The sequence below is a fragment of the Bison bison genome, unplaced genomic scaffold, assembly GCF_000754665.1.
Source record: "Bison bison bison isolate TAMUID 2011002044 unplaced genomic scaffold, Bison_UMD1.0 scf7180017864256, whole genome shotgun sequence".
Taxonomy (NCBI): domain Eukaryota; kingdom Metazoa; phylum Chordata; class Mammalia; order Artiodactyla; family Bovidae; genus Bison; species Bison bison.
In genome coordinates, this window is record NW_011494828.1 from 645,074 (window position 1) to 658,599 (window position 13,526).

The 13,526-nt window shown below is 52.7% G+C and overlaps 1 protein-coding gene across 1 annotated transcript in view; it reads left to right on the forward strand.

The window, feature by feature from the left end:
• RNF220 (ring finger protein 220) overlaps positions 1–13,526 on the forward strand; it is a 276,872-nt gene that overhangs the window by 243,772 nt on the left and 19,574 nt on the right. Inside the window, exons 3-4 of the mRNA XM_010847891.1 lie at positions 5,214–5,259; positions 8,763–8,892. Coding sequence (XP_010846193.1) covers positions 5,214–5,259; positions 8,763–8,892 — 176 coding nt within the window. The remainder of the gene's footprint in view (positions 1–5,213; positions 5,260–8,762; positions 8,893–13,526) is intronic.

A 13,526-nucleotide genomic window follows, 5' to 3' on the forward strand; every position in this document is an offset into this window, starting at 1 on the left:
GCGGCCGCTGCGCCCACCGGACTGCAGGCTGGACCTCCCCGCCGCCGCCCTCGTGATTTATCTGGATTTTTAATTGGAAAAAATTTGCGAATTAATTGATTTCAGGAACTTGCCAATTAACATTGTAATTGGGTGCGTGATAAATTCCCAAGGAGCGTGTCAGCTCCCTCCGGGCTGAGGGCCGTGGCGCCCCGGTGGGCGGGGAGGGCCCCCAGCCTTGGCTGCCCTTGCCCCGCCCCTGCCCGCTCTCCGGGAGACCGGAGGGGAGGAGAGGAGGTTGGGAGGGCTCGGAGACCCCCTCCCTCCTCTTCCCCACCTCAGTTCCGACCTGACAGGGGCCTTTGACCAGGTTATTTCACAGACAGGGAAACCGAGTCCTGCAGGAGGGCAGAGCCTGTGCGTGCATCGCTCAGAGTGTTCTGGGCAGAACCCAAGTGAGGGCGTCCCCAGCCACTGTGGCCTCCCCAGCTCTCTAGTCCGCCCCTCTGTCCTCTTCTTGGCTTCTGTCCTTTCTTTCCTCTCCTCTCCAGCTGTCCCTTCCCCCTCTCACCCTCCCTTTGCCCCCACCCCCACCCCCTTCCCTCAGCCTGGCCAGCTCCTGAGTCTGTGGATGCTGCTGCCAGGGTGCTCTTCCTTCCATCGCCCTCCCACAGGGTCAGTCCCAGAGGCGTTCCTCTGGGTGGGCCTGGTTTGCGCTCTCTGCCCGCTTCTGCCCAACAGCACAGAGCATGCCCCCCACATAGCACGCTGCTATTTTTAGACACACCTAAGGGCTCACACTGGTTGGGCTTCCCTGGTGGCTCAGCTGGTAAAGAGTCCGCCTGCAGTGCTGGAGACATGGGTTCGATCCCTGGGTTGGGAAGATCCCCTGGAGAAGGGAACAGCTACCCAGTCCAGTATTCTGGCCTGGAGAATTCCATGGTCTGTATAGTTCATGGGGTCACAAAGAGTCAGACATGACTGAATGTCCCAAACTAGGGCTGGCTGGTTTTCACAGACACCAACACAAATGTATGTAGACAACATACAGTCACACACCCTCCCTCATTCCAACACAGATACATGTGCTCACACCTACCCCCTCAAAGAACCACTTCCCATGGATGCTCACCCCCACAGGCACACAGGCAGATAGACCCAGGAAGAAGAGTCAGAACTTCTGCTGGCAAAGCACTCACACTTCTCAAAACACTTGTACATTCGAGATCAGAGGCAATGCCCCCACACACTCCCTCACCTCATCCTCTCTTTACCCCTTTCAGTCCTGCACAGGCATTCCAACTGACCCCAGGATTCAGCTAGCTGGACCAAGAACAGCAAAGTTAGATTGGGGACAGATAGTGGAGAGCCTTCAGTGCCGGAGGGTCACCTTCGAGTTGGGGAATTAGAATATCTGTGAGCTGGAGAAGCTTAATCAGAGAGCTGAGCTGTAGGAGAATCGCTCTGGAGGTGGCATGGAGCAGAATTTGGGGGTAGAAGCAAGGAAGCAAGTGAGGAAGTTAGGCAGGGTCCAGGGGACAGATGATGAGGCTCACCTAGGACAATGGCAGTGGCAGTGGGAACAGAGAAGAAAGAATGGTGAGAGACTGGTGGGGGACTAAGCAAGAGAACTTAGCTGATTACTTGTGGGGCACTTACTGACTTCGCTTTCTGACTTGACTCACAGGAACGGTGTCAATAGTAGAAGCAGGTATCTGAGGGAAGGAGGAGACTGTAGACAGAGCTCTGGGTGCCCTGAGCTTTCTCTGGGATGGTGATAGTGTGGACGTGGACAGACAGACAGACTGGCAGGACGGTGTCAATAGTAGAGAAGCAGGTATCTGAGGGAAGGAGGAGACAGTAGACAGAGCTCTGGGTGCCCTGAGCTTTCTCTGGGATGGTGATAGTGTGGACGTGGACAGTCAGACAGACTGGCAGGAACATAGATGGGAGCTGGAGATTGATGGGCAGGTTGGACAGTGGTCCCCAAACTTCTCTGTGGCCCTCAGACAGGAGTTTCTACCCAGAAATAGGAAAGAACCTTGGACTCTTTCAGAGATCCACAGAACTGAAACTGAGGCTTGGCTTAGAGGGCCCTGAGCTCAGAGACCTTTTTCTGGAGGCTTCCTCAGCCACTCTGAGATCTGGTTTAGTCAGTGTTTTAAAGGGCCTGGAAGGAGCCAGAGGGAGGCTGGGTGACTCTAGAGGAGAGGCGGGGTGTGGAGATGGCAGTGCCCCCACCCCCACTTAAGCCTTATTTAAGGCCGGCCTCGGTGTTTGGTTGGGTAATGAACTAGATAAACAATTCCCCAAATAGATTAAAACGAAGTGTAACTTACAAAGGCGGCTGGTGATGATGGTTTATTCCCGGGCAGCACACCATTTCTTTATTTCCAAGGATAATTCAGTGTAAATCACCTTAATTAAAAGTGTCAGCCCAGCCCATGAATATTGTACTTAGGAACGCGTTTCCTGGGTCCCAGTTATAATTTAAAACCCATGGATCACTAGGCAGCGAGTGACTGAGAAGGGAGGAAATCGTTGGGGGCGGGCTGTGGAAACTGGGAGGGACGAAGGCAGAGCCGAGTGGATGGGCTGGGCGGGAGCCTGGCTGCCAGCGGCTCGGGGCTCAGAGTTCTCCTCTCCAAGGTGGGCCCCTCGCCAGACTCCTCTCTCTGGGGGAAGCAAGCACACTTGGAGGTAATCAGGTTGTTGGAGGAAAGGTAGGGAGGGCGGGGGGAGGGGGGTGCTTGCTCTGGGAGAGGGAAGGAGTCTGACCAGTCCAACTGGAGGGAAGGTGAAGAGGATTGCAGGAAAAGATCCAGAGGACTGGCCAAGGGAGAGGCTGGACATCCTGGCCCTGAATGTCTTCATGTCTGTTCACCGGCAGAGTAAACGAAAGCTCAGAGTCAGCAGGGCCCTCCCCAAAGTGGAGAGAGTAAAAGAACTCAGAGCTCAGCCCTCCATCCTGAGTGTCTTTAGGAGGCAGTGGGGCCAACAGAAAAGCAGCACTCTGGACTCTCAGATAGGAACGCAAATCCCAGACCCTGCCTGGGCTGTGTGAGCAGTGAGGTGTCACCCAGCCCACCAGTCAACTCTAAAGTTTTTGTGAAGATCAAAGAGATGACACGCTTGAAGCTCCTAGCCCATGCCTGTCACATGTGGTGGGTGCACAACAATTGTTCAGTCTTGCCTCTTCCATTTCACCCTGATTCTGCTCAGAAAACACTCAGACCTCAGTCCAGGGGCCTGGTGGGAACAGTGTCATATAGTAGATGCCTCATTTCTCTCGCTGTAGGTCCAGGAATGGGGCTGGTAGCAGGGCGACAACAGCATTTGTTAGCGGAATGAAGGAAAGATAAAAGTAACAGACTCACATCTAGTTGTTCCTCAATGGCAGCTCAGTTTCCTCTCTGTATCCCTTGTGCCCGGATCAGGAGCAGGAACATGGGGACCACTTATGAACAAAATGCCACTGAACGGAACCCAGTTTGGTGGTCTCTTCCTGTCTGTGATGCCCCCACTGTGTGATCAGACAGGCAGACAGCTGGTTTTTGTTGGTTTTTTTTTAATATTTTGGCCACATCATGTGCCATGCAGGATCTTAGTTCCCTGACCGGAAATCAAACCCACAGCCCCCCCTACCCCCACCACGAGCTATTTTTACACTCAGATCTTAGTCTCAGCCTGCTGCCAAGCTACCGGCCCCTTCACTATGACGTACGTGTCTGCTTCTGTGGGTGTGTCCACGTACGGCTGCATTTGTGGCTGCCTGAGTGTTGGGCGTGTGGCAGCACACGTGGGTGTCTGTACCTGTGCATGCTTGTGTGAAGGTGGGCATGTGAGCAGCTCTTCATCCGGGCCTGGGTGACAGTTGTGAATGTCTTTAAGGACACGGCCCTGGAAGCATGACTCTGCCTGCGCCTCTGTGTGCATGCCTGAACCTCGGTGTGACCACACGTTGACAGAATTATAGAGACAATGGATATGTGCATATCTGCCTTTACACCAGGGTTTCTCAACCTCAGCACTATTAACATTTGGGCTGGGTAGTTTTTTGTTGTGAGGGGCTATCCAGTACCCGCTAGGATGGTTAATCCCCTGTACCCACTACATGCCAGGAGAAAACTGCCCGCTCCCAGCTATGATGATCAAAAATGTCTCCAAGTGTTGCCAGTTGTCCTCTGGGGGGCAAATGGCCCTGGATGGAGAACCTCTACTTTATCCAGCTCTGCCTATGCCTTTGCTCACATATTAGGTGTGTCATGCCTGTCCCCGTGGGTGTTCCGTGTCCACACAGCCTGCGTGCGCCCGGGTGTCTGCCCTGGCTGTGTCTTCTGTGCTGTATGGATCTCTCGGGTGTGCTCTACCTGTACTGCTTGTATGTGCATGGGAACCCTATGGGAATGCGCTGTTTCTGCCTCCTGCCGTGTTCCAGCCGGCGCCTGTGTGTGCGTGTGTTTGTGTGCATGTGCTAGCACGTGCGTGAATGTGTGAGCACAGATGTGGTGAGCATAGAGGGGGCAGCAGGGCGGGAGGGACAGGAACAGGGATATTAATGTTTCTGAAGTGGATCTGATTTGATACGTCTTGTTCCATTGTCAGCATCTGTTTAGCGGGGATTTGTAATACTTTGTGGCTCTGGATCACTCATGCTTAGCGCTGGGATGTGGCCTTGCATACCAATTTTGTTATTAAACACAGTCCTCGCCTCCCCCACAGCCCATCCATCACCTCCCCCACCCCGGCCCCCGCCTGCTCCGAGCCACCCACCATATTTCAGGGCCCAGCTCCCGCCCGCCCGCCGCACCCGATGCCGGAGGGCCTGGGGCTGACAAATTGAATCAGGAGGAGATCATTCCTGGCCTAACGCAGTTTGCAGCATGTTGGAGGGAGAAGTGACAAGAGCCATGGCAGTTCCATCACCCCCCTCCCATAGGAGCTGAGTGCAGGCTGGGGACAGGGGATGGAGGGGAGGGGCAGGACAGGCACAATCCTCAGGGCTGACAGCATGGGTCAGGTGAAGCCCCTTCCCTCAGATCCACAAGACAGCCTGCCACGCCTAGTGTCTGTCCCCCCCGCCCGGGAGCCAACTCTGGCCCCTAACCCCCGATGGAGGCTGAGCCGAGCCGGGCAACGCTGGCTGTCTTCTCCCCCTGGGGTCTTCTTGCTGTTCTCTTGCATGCCCTGGGCAGCAAGTGGAATGGTCACCCTGTCCTCTTCTTTCTTGGCAGCAAGAACTCCCTTCTGAAGGATGCCATGGCTCCAGGCACCCCCAAGGTAGGTGGACAATTGTGTGTTTTTTCCTACCCATCCTAACATAGGCCCACCCAGAACTGGTTCCTGAAAAAAAGGAGCTCCTCTTGGATCCCCAGCTGTCGTCAGGGTTTGATCGTCAGCCTGGGGTCTCGGGCTGCCCTGTGCACTCGAGCACATGCATGCGGTCTGAGTGGGAGCTGGAGTATGCTCATCTGACTCCCTCCTCTTCCAGTCAAGATGGGGTCAAAGCCAAGAATGAACCGGGGGAGTGGGGGACCCAGACACTGTAAGTCTGGAGAGACTCAGAAGGAGGAAGGTGAGCTGCACCAGGTAAAGAAAAATATAGACATGCAGGTCAAGACAGCTGGTACGGGGCCTTACAAAGCCAGCCCATGGGATGAGTGCATGAGCTTTGTCCTGAGGGCAGCAGGGAACCAGAGAGGATGTGGGGCTCATTTGAGACCATCTGACTCTCTGAACAGACACTATGAAAGGGAAGCTTGAAAGCATCAGATGGAGAAAGGAAGAGTGAAGGACAGTGGCTCAAAAGAGGGGTCAGAGGCCTCAGCAGGATGGCATGACTCGAACCGAGAACTCTCATAGGTGGCCACAGAGGGAGACGGTACTGTGTCCTCAAGGGGGATGATGTTTTGAAGGAGTGGGGACCTGGGGAGGAAGACTAAACCCTTACCGAGTGTCCTCTTTCCCCCACCCCTCAGTCAGGTGGCATCCTATCTTAATAAATTCTCACAATGACTTGTAAAGGCACGAATCCTCAGCCCTTTCTATAGGGAGTGAGGAATGAGTGGATGAAACTTACTTTCTGGCTATGCCACAGGGCTTGTAGGATCTTAGTTCCCCAACCAGGGGATGAACCTGCACCCTTGGCAGTCAAAGTGCAGAGTCCAAACCACTGGTCCACCAGGGAATGCCTCAGAATGGATGAAATCAGTCAGTGAGTGTGTGTGGAGCAATTAGAGCAGAAGCCAAGAACAGAGTCTGGGACTCCTGTGGGGGCGGGGTCAAGAGAAGGCCCCAGAGCCACAGAAGGAGCAGAAGAGGAACAGTGATGAGTAAGGAGGGGCACAGGAGAGCATGGTGTCCTGGGGCCCTAAGGGAAAAAAAATCTCAAACTGTCTGGGGTAGTCACATGTCAAACAGGAGGGCTGGAGAAGGAGGCTGTCGTATTTAGAGGTCTTATAGGCACAGGTGACCTCTGAGAGGGCACTTTTGGGAAAAGGAGCCAGAGTGAAAATATTACTTCCAGGGGGTTGGCCTGTCTCCCCTGCAGGCCTGTCTAAAGGAGTGGACTCCACCTCCATGCACTCAACACAGCAAGGCAGACAGAGGAGGGGCAGGGGGCCTAGCCCAGGTCTGGACAGATGCAGGCCCTGGCCAAGAAACCAAAGCCCTCCCAGCCCTAAAGGTAAAAGATGTGGGGGGAGAAGTCACACTGGCTAAGCCTAGCCCAGCCTGCAGTCTTCAATGGAGACAGGTCACCAGGTCAGGCACAACCACTGACCTGACACCTAAGCGCGGCTGGCAGGGCTAGGGACTTGACCCCAGTGAGGCCTCTGTTCAAAGCACACACACTCAGACCACATTCATACTTGGTTCCCCGCATGCACAGATGCACACCCACTCACCTACCCCTAGCCCATCAGAATACTTACACAGGAAATCTTAAACATGTGCAGATTCCTGCAACCACCACCGTCTGGATTATTGATAATCAGATTCGGAGGCAATGGCCACCACTTACTCACTTCTAGATGTAAGTTCATGCCCCCAAAGCTGAGGATTTTAGGGTCTGTCTTGCGCCTTGACCCAGGCTTTAGGGAAGCAGGTCATGGATGGAAGAGGCACGAGGTATAAGGTTCAAGCAAGAGACTGAGAGGACAGGGAGAAGGAGGGAGGGAGGAGGAGGAGAGGGCGAGGGGGCCTCAGACAAGATTGATGGCCTCGTTGCCATTAAGAAAAAAATTAGCCGGTGGCGGCTATCATATTAAAGGGTGAAGAAGCCGTGAATTATTTTCTTAAAGATCTTATCGCTTACAATGATAATTTTACCTTCCAAAAGGCCACTTTTAATGAGGCGAAGAGCCAGGCAAAAAGTCATGATTTAATGCTGGGATTTTTTTTTTCAAAACACATTTTACTGCTTTTTGGTCCATGTTTAAAAAGCGCCAGTGACCTTTTTTTATTCCGTTTGCCCCAGGTGTAATTCTGAGGCCTCTCAGGGCTTCTAACCTAGAGAGAATGAGAGCGAGCACGCGCAAGCAAATGAGCTCAAGCTTTCTCCTGATGGAGGGGCGGGGGCCCCACAATGTCGTCCCTCCTCAGCATCCTCCTTGGGACCAGAGGAGGAGGACATTGCCTGAAAGCCCACCTCTTCTCTGAGCTGGGAGCTGAGGCACTCACTAGGCCTCCCACTGGGCCAGGGTGGGTGAGGAAGGGGCTCCGAGTTGCAGGGAATCCCACCCCAGGCCCTGCCCGGCCTCCTCCCCAATCCAGCTCCTGGGCTGAGGCCGAGTCAGGGAGCCCTGCCAGACCAGCAGCTGCCCCCTCCCCTCCCAGGGCCCTCAGGCGTGAGGATGTGCAGCGTGGCCACCGCATGCGGGTCACATCCTAAGGCTCAGTTGGAGATGAAGGATAAATGGCTGCTCCATCTTTCCCAGATTGCTTTCTTTGGGCTGTCACTGGCGATTTGGCATGGTTTTCTAGGCTGGGGAGGCCTCCGAGGGAATTGTATGCTTCCGGCTCAGAGCTGTGCAGGCTGGAGAAGGTGGAGGGTGGGGGGGCCGCGGGAAGTATGGATTGCTTTCAGGCCTCCAGGCCCCAGTTTGCAGCTGAACAGGCCTTGGCACAAGCCAGCAAGAGCAGGCTGAATGTGCCATGTGGTATTTAGAACTGTGGAGCTCGCGAAGTTTAAAGCAGACAGTTTATTAATCTAAACTGCGGGCGTATGTAGAAGAGGCCATGCGGGATTGACACAGGGGGGATTACTTTTGCTGTGGTTTTTGCTGGGATCACCGCCACAGCACAGGGAGAAGTGGAGCCAGCGCACATCCCTAGCTGCATGGAGGAAACTCATACATAATATTTAATTTACTTTCTCCATAGCGGGGCTGCCACCAGCCTGTATTAGGGGCAAGCACAGTGGCAGGGATGTGGCTCTACCCCAACCCTTAAGGGTCCCAGAGTCTCTGCTCCCTACGGGAAAACAAAGCCTATATAGCCTCAGCCCCCTGGGAGGCCTGCCCCACAGGGACAGAGATTAGTTGGGGTGGAGGAGACTGGACCCTCTCCAGGGGCTTCCACCCATCCCCAGGATCAAGCCATCCTCTCCCACAACCAGACTCCGGGGCCTGACCACATGCCTTTAGAATCTCAAGTGTAGCCTCCACCCCTCTGCCCTCCTTTTCTTTGCCCCTCTCCTAAAAGCGCCATAGGACCCAACACCCTAGGGGATGGACTGTAGGTCTCACTCAGCCTGAGGCCATGTGTCCTTTTTCTTCTTTCAGTCCCTCTTGTTGTCCGCTTCCATCAAGAGGGAAGGAGAGTCTCCGACGGCATCACCACACTCGTCAGCCACCGACGACCTGCACCACTCAGACAGATACCAGGTGAGCAGGGCAAGCTGGGCACTTGGATGAGTCTGTCAGAGTTAACCCAGTTAACTCCTCCTCTCCCCAGAAGACGGGCGGGGGACTGAACTGTGTTTGGTTCCCGTTGTGTGTAATGACCCTAAGTGAACCAGAAGGCACAGGTGTCATGGAACGTGCCTTACATAGACAGACTTTAGGGAGAGATGCCAAGGTCATCTGGGCCTGGATAGGCTCTTCTGAAGCATCCCAGCCATCTGCCCTCTAGGGTTCAGTGTCATCAAGGACCCAGGGATGTGGCCCAGCATCACCTAAAGACTTCACACTTCAAAAACCAGAATCCCCTGAGCCATCAATTCTGCCAGACCATAGTGTTGGGCATGGTGGGGGTAGAATACTGCCTGTGAGTGCCTTGGGCAAACAGAATAGGAATAACCATACAATCCTCAAGCAGCAAAGCAGGAGGGGATTTAAGGGGAACATTCCAGCTTATCCAGACCTTCTTTGTGGAGGGAAGGAGAAAGGGCTTCCCTAGAAGCTTGTGTCTGAGAAGAGACAGAGCCCCACCTGTAGGAGCCCATCAGAGGGTGTAACACAGAGCCTGCTCCAAGGAACATGTGCCTAAATGGCAGTGGGGCTTCTCAGGGAGCCGTGATGTGACAAGAGAAACGCAGCCCTGACTAATGCAAAGAAACAAGGCGGCAGGGACCCGTCATCTCGGGCAGGGAACCAGGGTCACTGAGGGCACTCAGGAAGCCTTTCCTGGAATTTGAGGTCTTCTCTCTGGGTGCCTCTTCCTCCCCACTGACACAGCCTGGCATCAGGTACAGAGCTTGGTGAGTGAAATACCACGTACAGACTGTATACCAGCTTCCACTGGCACCTCCTCTGTTCGATGCTTCTGTATGCGACTCAAAGTACAGAGCCCAAAGTTTCAGCTCTGGGGAGGGATCCCTACTCTTGTGACCCCTAGTTTAAGAAAGGCAGTCAGTCCTCACCTAGACAATCCTGCTTCGAGATGGAGCAATGACCCAACTTGAGGAAATTCTGGGATAGGGAGATAGGGCTCCATCCCAGAGAATTCCACTCCCAAGGGAAACAGAGCCCTGCTTTGGAGGCTCTTCTGTCTACTTCAGCCACAGCATCAGCCCCACTATTTGCTGAGCCAGGGAGAGTAACCATCAGGCACAGATATGGCACGCTAGACACAGGCGAGGTGTGCTAAGGAATGGCACCAAGGCCTCCAGGGCCATACACATTGATTTAGATTCAACCTGTATTTCCAGCTTCCATTCCTAATACTGCCTTCTATGAACCCTGTGGTCTATGGTCACCAGATTAATGCTAACCACTCTTTGGCTGTGCCATTGCTTTCTTGCCTCTGTGTGTTTTTACACATGCTGTTTTTAATGGGATTATTTTACCCCACCCTATCAAATCCTATTTATTCTTCAACAAACTGCCCCAATCTCCTCTGCTCTAGGAAGCCTTTCTGGACTAGCATTCTCTTCTCATGACCCCTGCGTGTCCCTGTCATTGCTCTGATCACCCTATACTGTGATCACCCATTTAATGTTTCCGTTATCTGCTGCTGCTACTGCTGCTAAGTTGCTTCAGTCATGTCTGACTCTGTGCGACCCCACAGACGGCAGCCCACCAGGCTCCCCCGTCCCTGGGATTCTCCAGGCAAGAATACTGGAGTGGGTTGCCAGTTCCTTCTCCAATGCATGAAAGTGAAAAGTCAAAGTGAAGTCGCTCAGTCGTGTCCGACTCTTAGTGACCCCATGGACTGCAGCCCACCAGACTCCTCCGTCCATGGGATTTTCCAGGCAAGAGTACTGGAGTGGGGTGCCGTTGCTTTCTCCGTTCCGTTATCTACAAGTATATAACAAGCCATCCCCAAATTTAGTGGCTTAAGACAACTTTGATTTCTCATGATTCTGTCGGTTGACTAGACCTTTCCTCATTCATGAAGCTCATTCAGCTGGAGGACTAGCTGGGCTGGAAAGTCCAAAATGGCCTGACCACATGTTGGGAGATCAGGGATGTTGATTTTCTTCCATATGATCTGTCATCCTCCAGTAGGTTAGACTGACTGCCTTACTTGGCAGTCTCAGGGCAGTGTCATGCCAAGAGGGTGAAGGCCAAAGATGCAAGGCCTCTTGAGGCCTAGACTCTAGAACTCACCCATCACTTGGCAGAGCAAGTCACAGGGCTAATACATAATCAAGGCATGAGGAAATGCAGCTTGTGATAGGAGGAACTGTGAAGAGTTGTGAACATACTTTATCTATCATGATAAGACTCACTCTTGCATTAGATTGGGGTGGGGGGGTGCTCTCTAAGGCAAAAACGTCTTATCCTTCTTTACTCCCTGCCTTTACTCAACCATGTATCTAGTACTCATGCTCAGTTCAGTGTCCTTGCCTTCAAGGGGTTAGATTTGCAGATAGATAATTTCTAAGTACTTTAAATGCTATGCGGAGAAGGCAATGGCACCCCACTCCAGTACTCTTGCCTGGAAAATCCCATGGACGGAGGAGCCTGGTAGGCTGCAGTCCATGGGGTCGCTAGGAGTTGGATACGATTGAGCGACTTCACTTTCCCTTTTCACTTTCATGCATTGGAGAAGGAAATGGCAACCCACTCCAGTGTTTTTGCCTGGAGAATCCCAGGGACGGGGGAGCCTAGTGGGCTGCCGTCTATGGGGTCGCACAGAGTCAGACACGACTGAAGCGGCCTAGCAGTTAAATGCTATGATGGGAGTGTAAATAAGTTTCTAGGAGAGCACAGTGGAAAGAGAAAAATCAGAATAAGATTCACAGAGGAGGTAATGACTGAACAGAATGAGCAGGAGTTCACTTTGGTGGACAAGGAAGAAAAGATATTCCCGACCAAGGCAACACTATGTGCAAAGGACACAGGTGTAACACAGAATGATGTATCTGGGGACCCACCAGCAGCTCAGTTTTGTTAGAATGTAAAACACAAGGGGAACTGGTAGAAGGTGAAGCTCGAATTCCCTGATCTATACACAATGCCTGGCATGTAGTAGTTGCTCAATTATGTTGTTTAAAAAAAATCATCAAACTTGGCTTTGAAATCAGAGGGGACTGGTTTCTGCTTTGGATTCCCATTTACTTAGCCCCTGCTGGGTTACCTAACCCTTTAACCATTACCTCACTTTACCCTCATAGCAACTGTGCAAGCTAGAATTCACTGCCCCAATTTATTGCTAAGGAAATGGGCCTAGAGAGAAGTGACTTTTCTAAACACACATATATGTGAAGAACCAAGTCAGGCTGAGTCTGTCTGGCCCTGAATTCTAGGTTGCTTCCCAGCCCTCCAGTTGGGCTCAGGAACTTCCCTCATAAACATCCTCCTCTCCTTCCTACGGATTTCTTCTGCATGCCAGACCCTGCGCTGGGTGACTGCAAGGAGATGAGCTCCCAGGAAGAAGGGACAGGTCCAAACAATCAAAATATCCAAATTCAAAGTGAAGCCAAGGGACTGTGAAAACTAAAGAAGCAGCAACTAACCCAACATTGGGGGAAATGTGAAGTCTTCCCACCCAGACTCCTGTAGGATGAACAACAGTTAACCAAGCAGGGAATACGGGTGCATGGAGAATAATCTAGCCCAGAGTGCAGAGTATGGAGTGCTCAGAGAGCTACAGGTAGCTCTGCAACGCTGAGTGTCAGGAAGGCCAAAGGAGAGAGCAGGAATGGTAGGAGTCTGGAGAAGCAGGCAGAGGCGATCAGAGATGACCTGTATGCAGATAATCTCAGTGGAGAACCACTGAAAGATTTAAAGGGGAAGAAGGAAAGAGGGTCAATTTTGCATGATAGGAAATCACACTGCATGTAGTGTGAAGGATAGGGTACAGAGAAAAAAGCTGGAGATCAGAAAGCCAGATGGGTGACAGCTGCAAATTTAGAGAGCTCAGTAAGATTATGAACTACAGCAGTAAATCCCAGATAAGGTATAGCGACTGAAGAAACACACAGGGATGTCTTGCCTATGCCAAGTGCTGTGCCGAGCTCTGGGTTCACTCATGACTCACTCGAGGTCCCGTCCCTGGAGTGGTCTGATAAAAATCTGTATAAGCCATACTGAGGGTAGAGATTGAAGTAGAGAGGAAATGATATTTTTCAAACAGGTCTAGAAGGATAAGTAGGAGATACACAGAGGTGGAGATAAGAAGGTTTAAAAGACCTTTAAAGGTAGACTCTCTAAGATGAGAGAAGAATTGAGCGCGAGAAACTGAAGGAGGGTGGGATCAAGGACGACTCACTTTGAAGTTTCTGGTGTGGGCACACCAGAGTGGATGGTGGTATCCCGTTAGGAACTGAGAATCCTGGAGAAAAGCACTTGTTTGAGGATGCTGGGTTCCAACTCGTGGGTGTGCGTTACCAGTAGCAGCTCCAGGGGTTGTCCAGGAAACAGCCGAAATGTTTGGAATCCTCTAGTGTCCAGACTGCTGGGGGCTGGACAGTTGGGACTTACGGTGGCATGACCTGCGGCGATCAGGAAGTCCTACGCCACCTCCCCAGCAAAGGGGTAGAGGCGCGGGAGGCGGGAGCCGGGCGGGGCTCCGGGACGGAAGAAGCCCCGCGCTAGGAAGGGGCGTGGAGTTGGGTGGGAGGACCTCGCAGCCGCTGAAACCGGGGCGGGTTGGTTTTG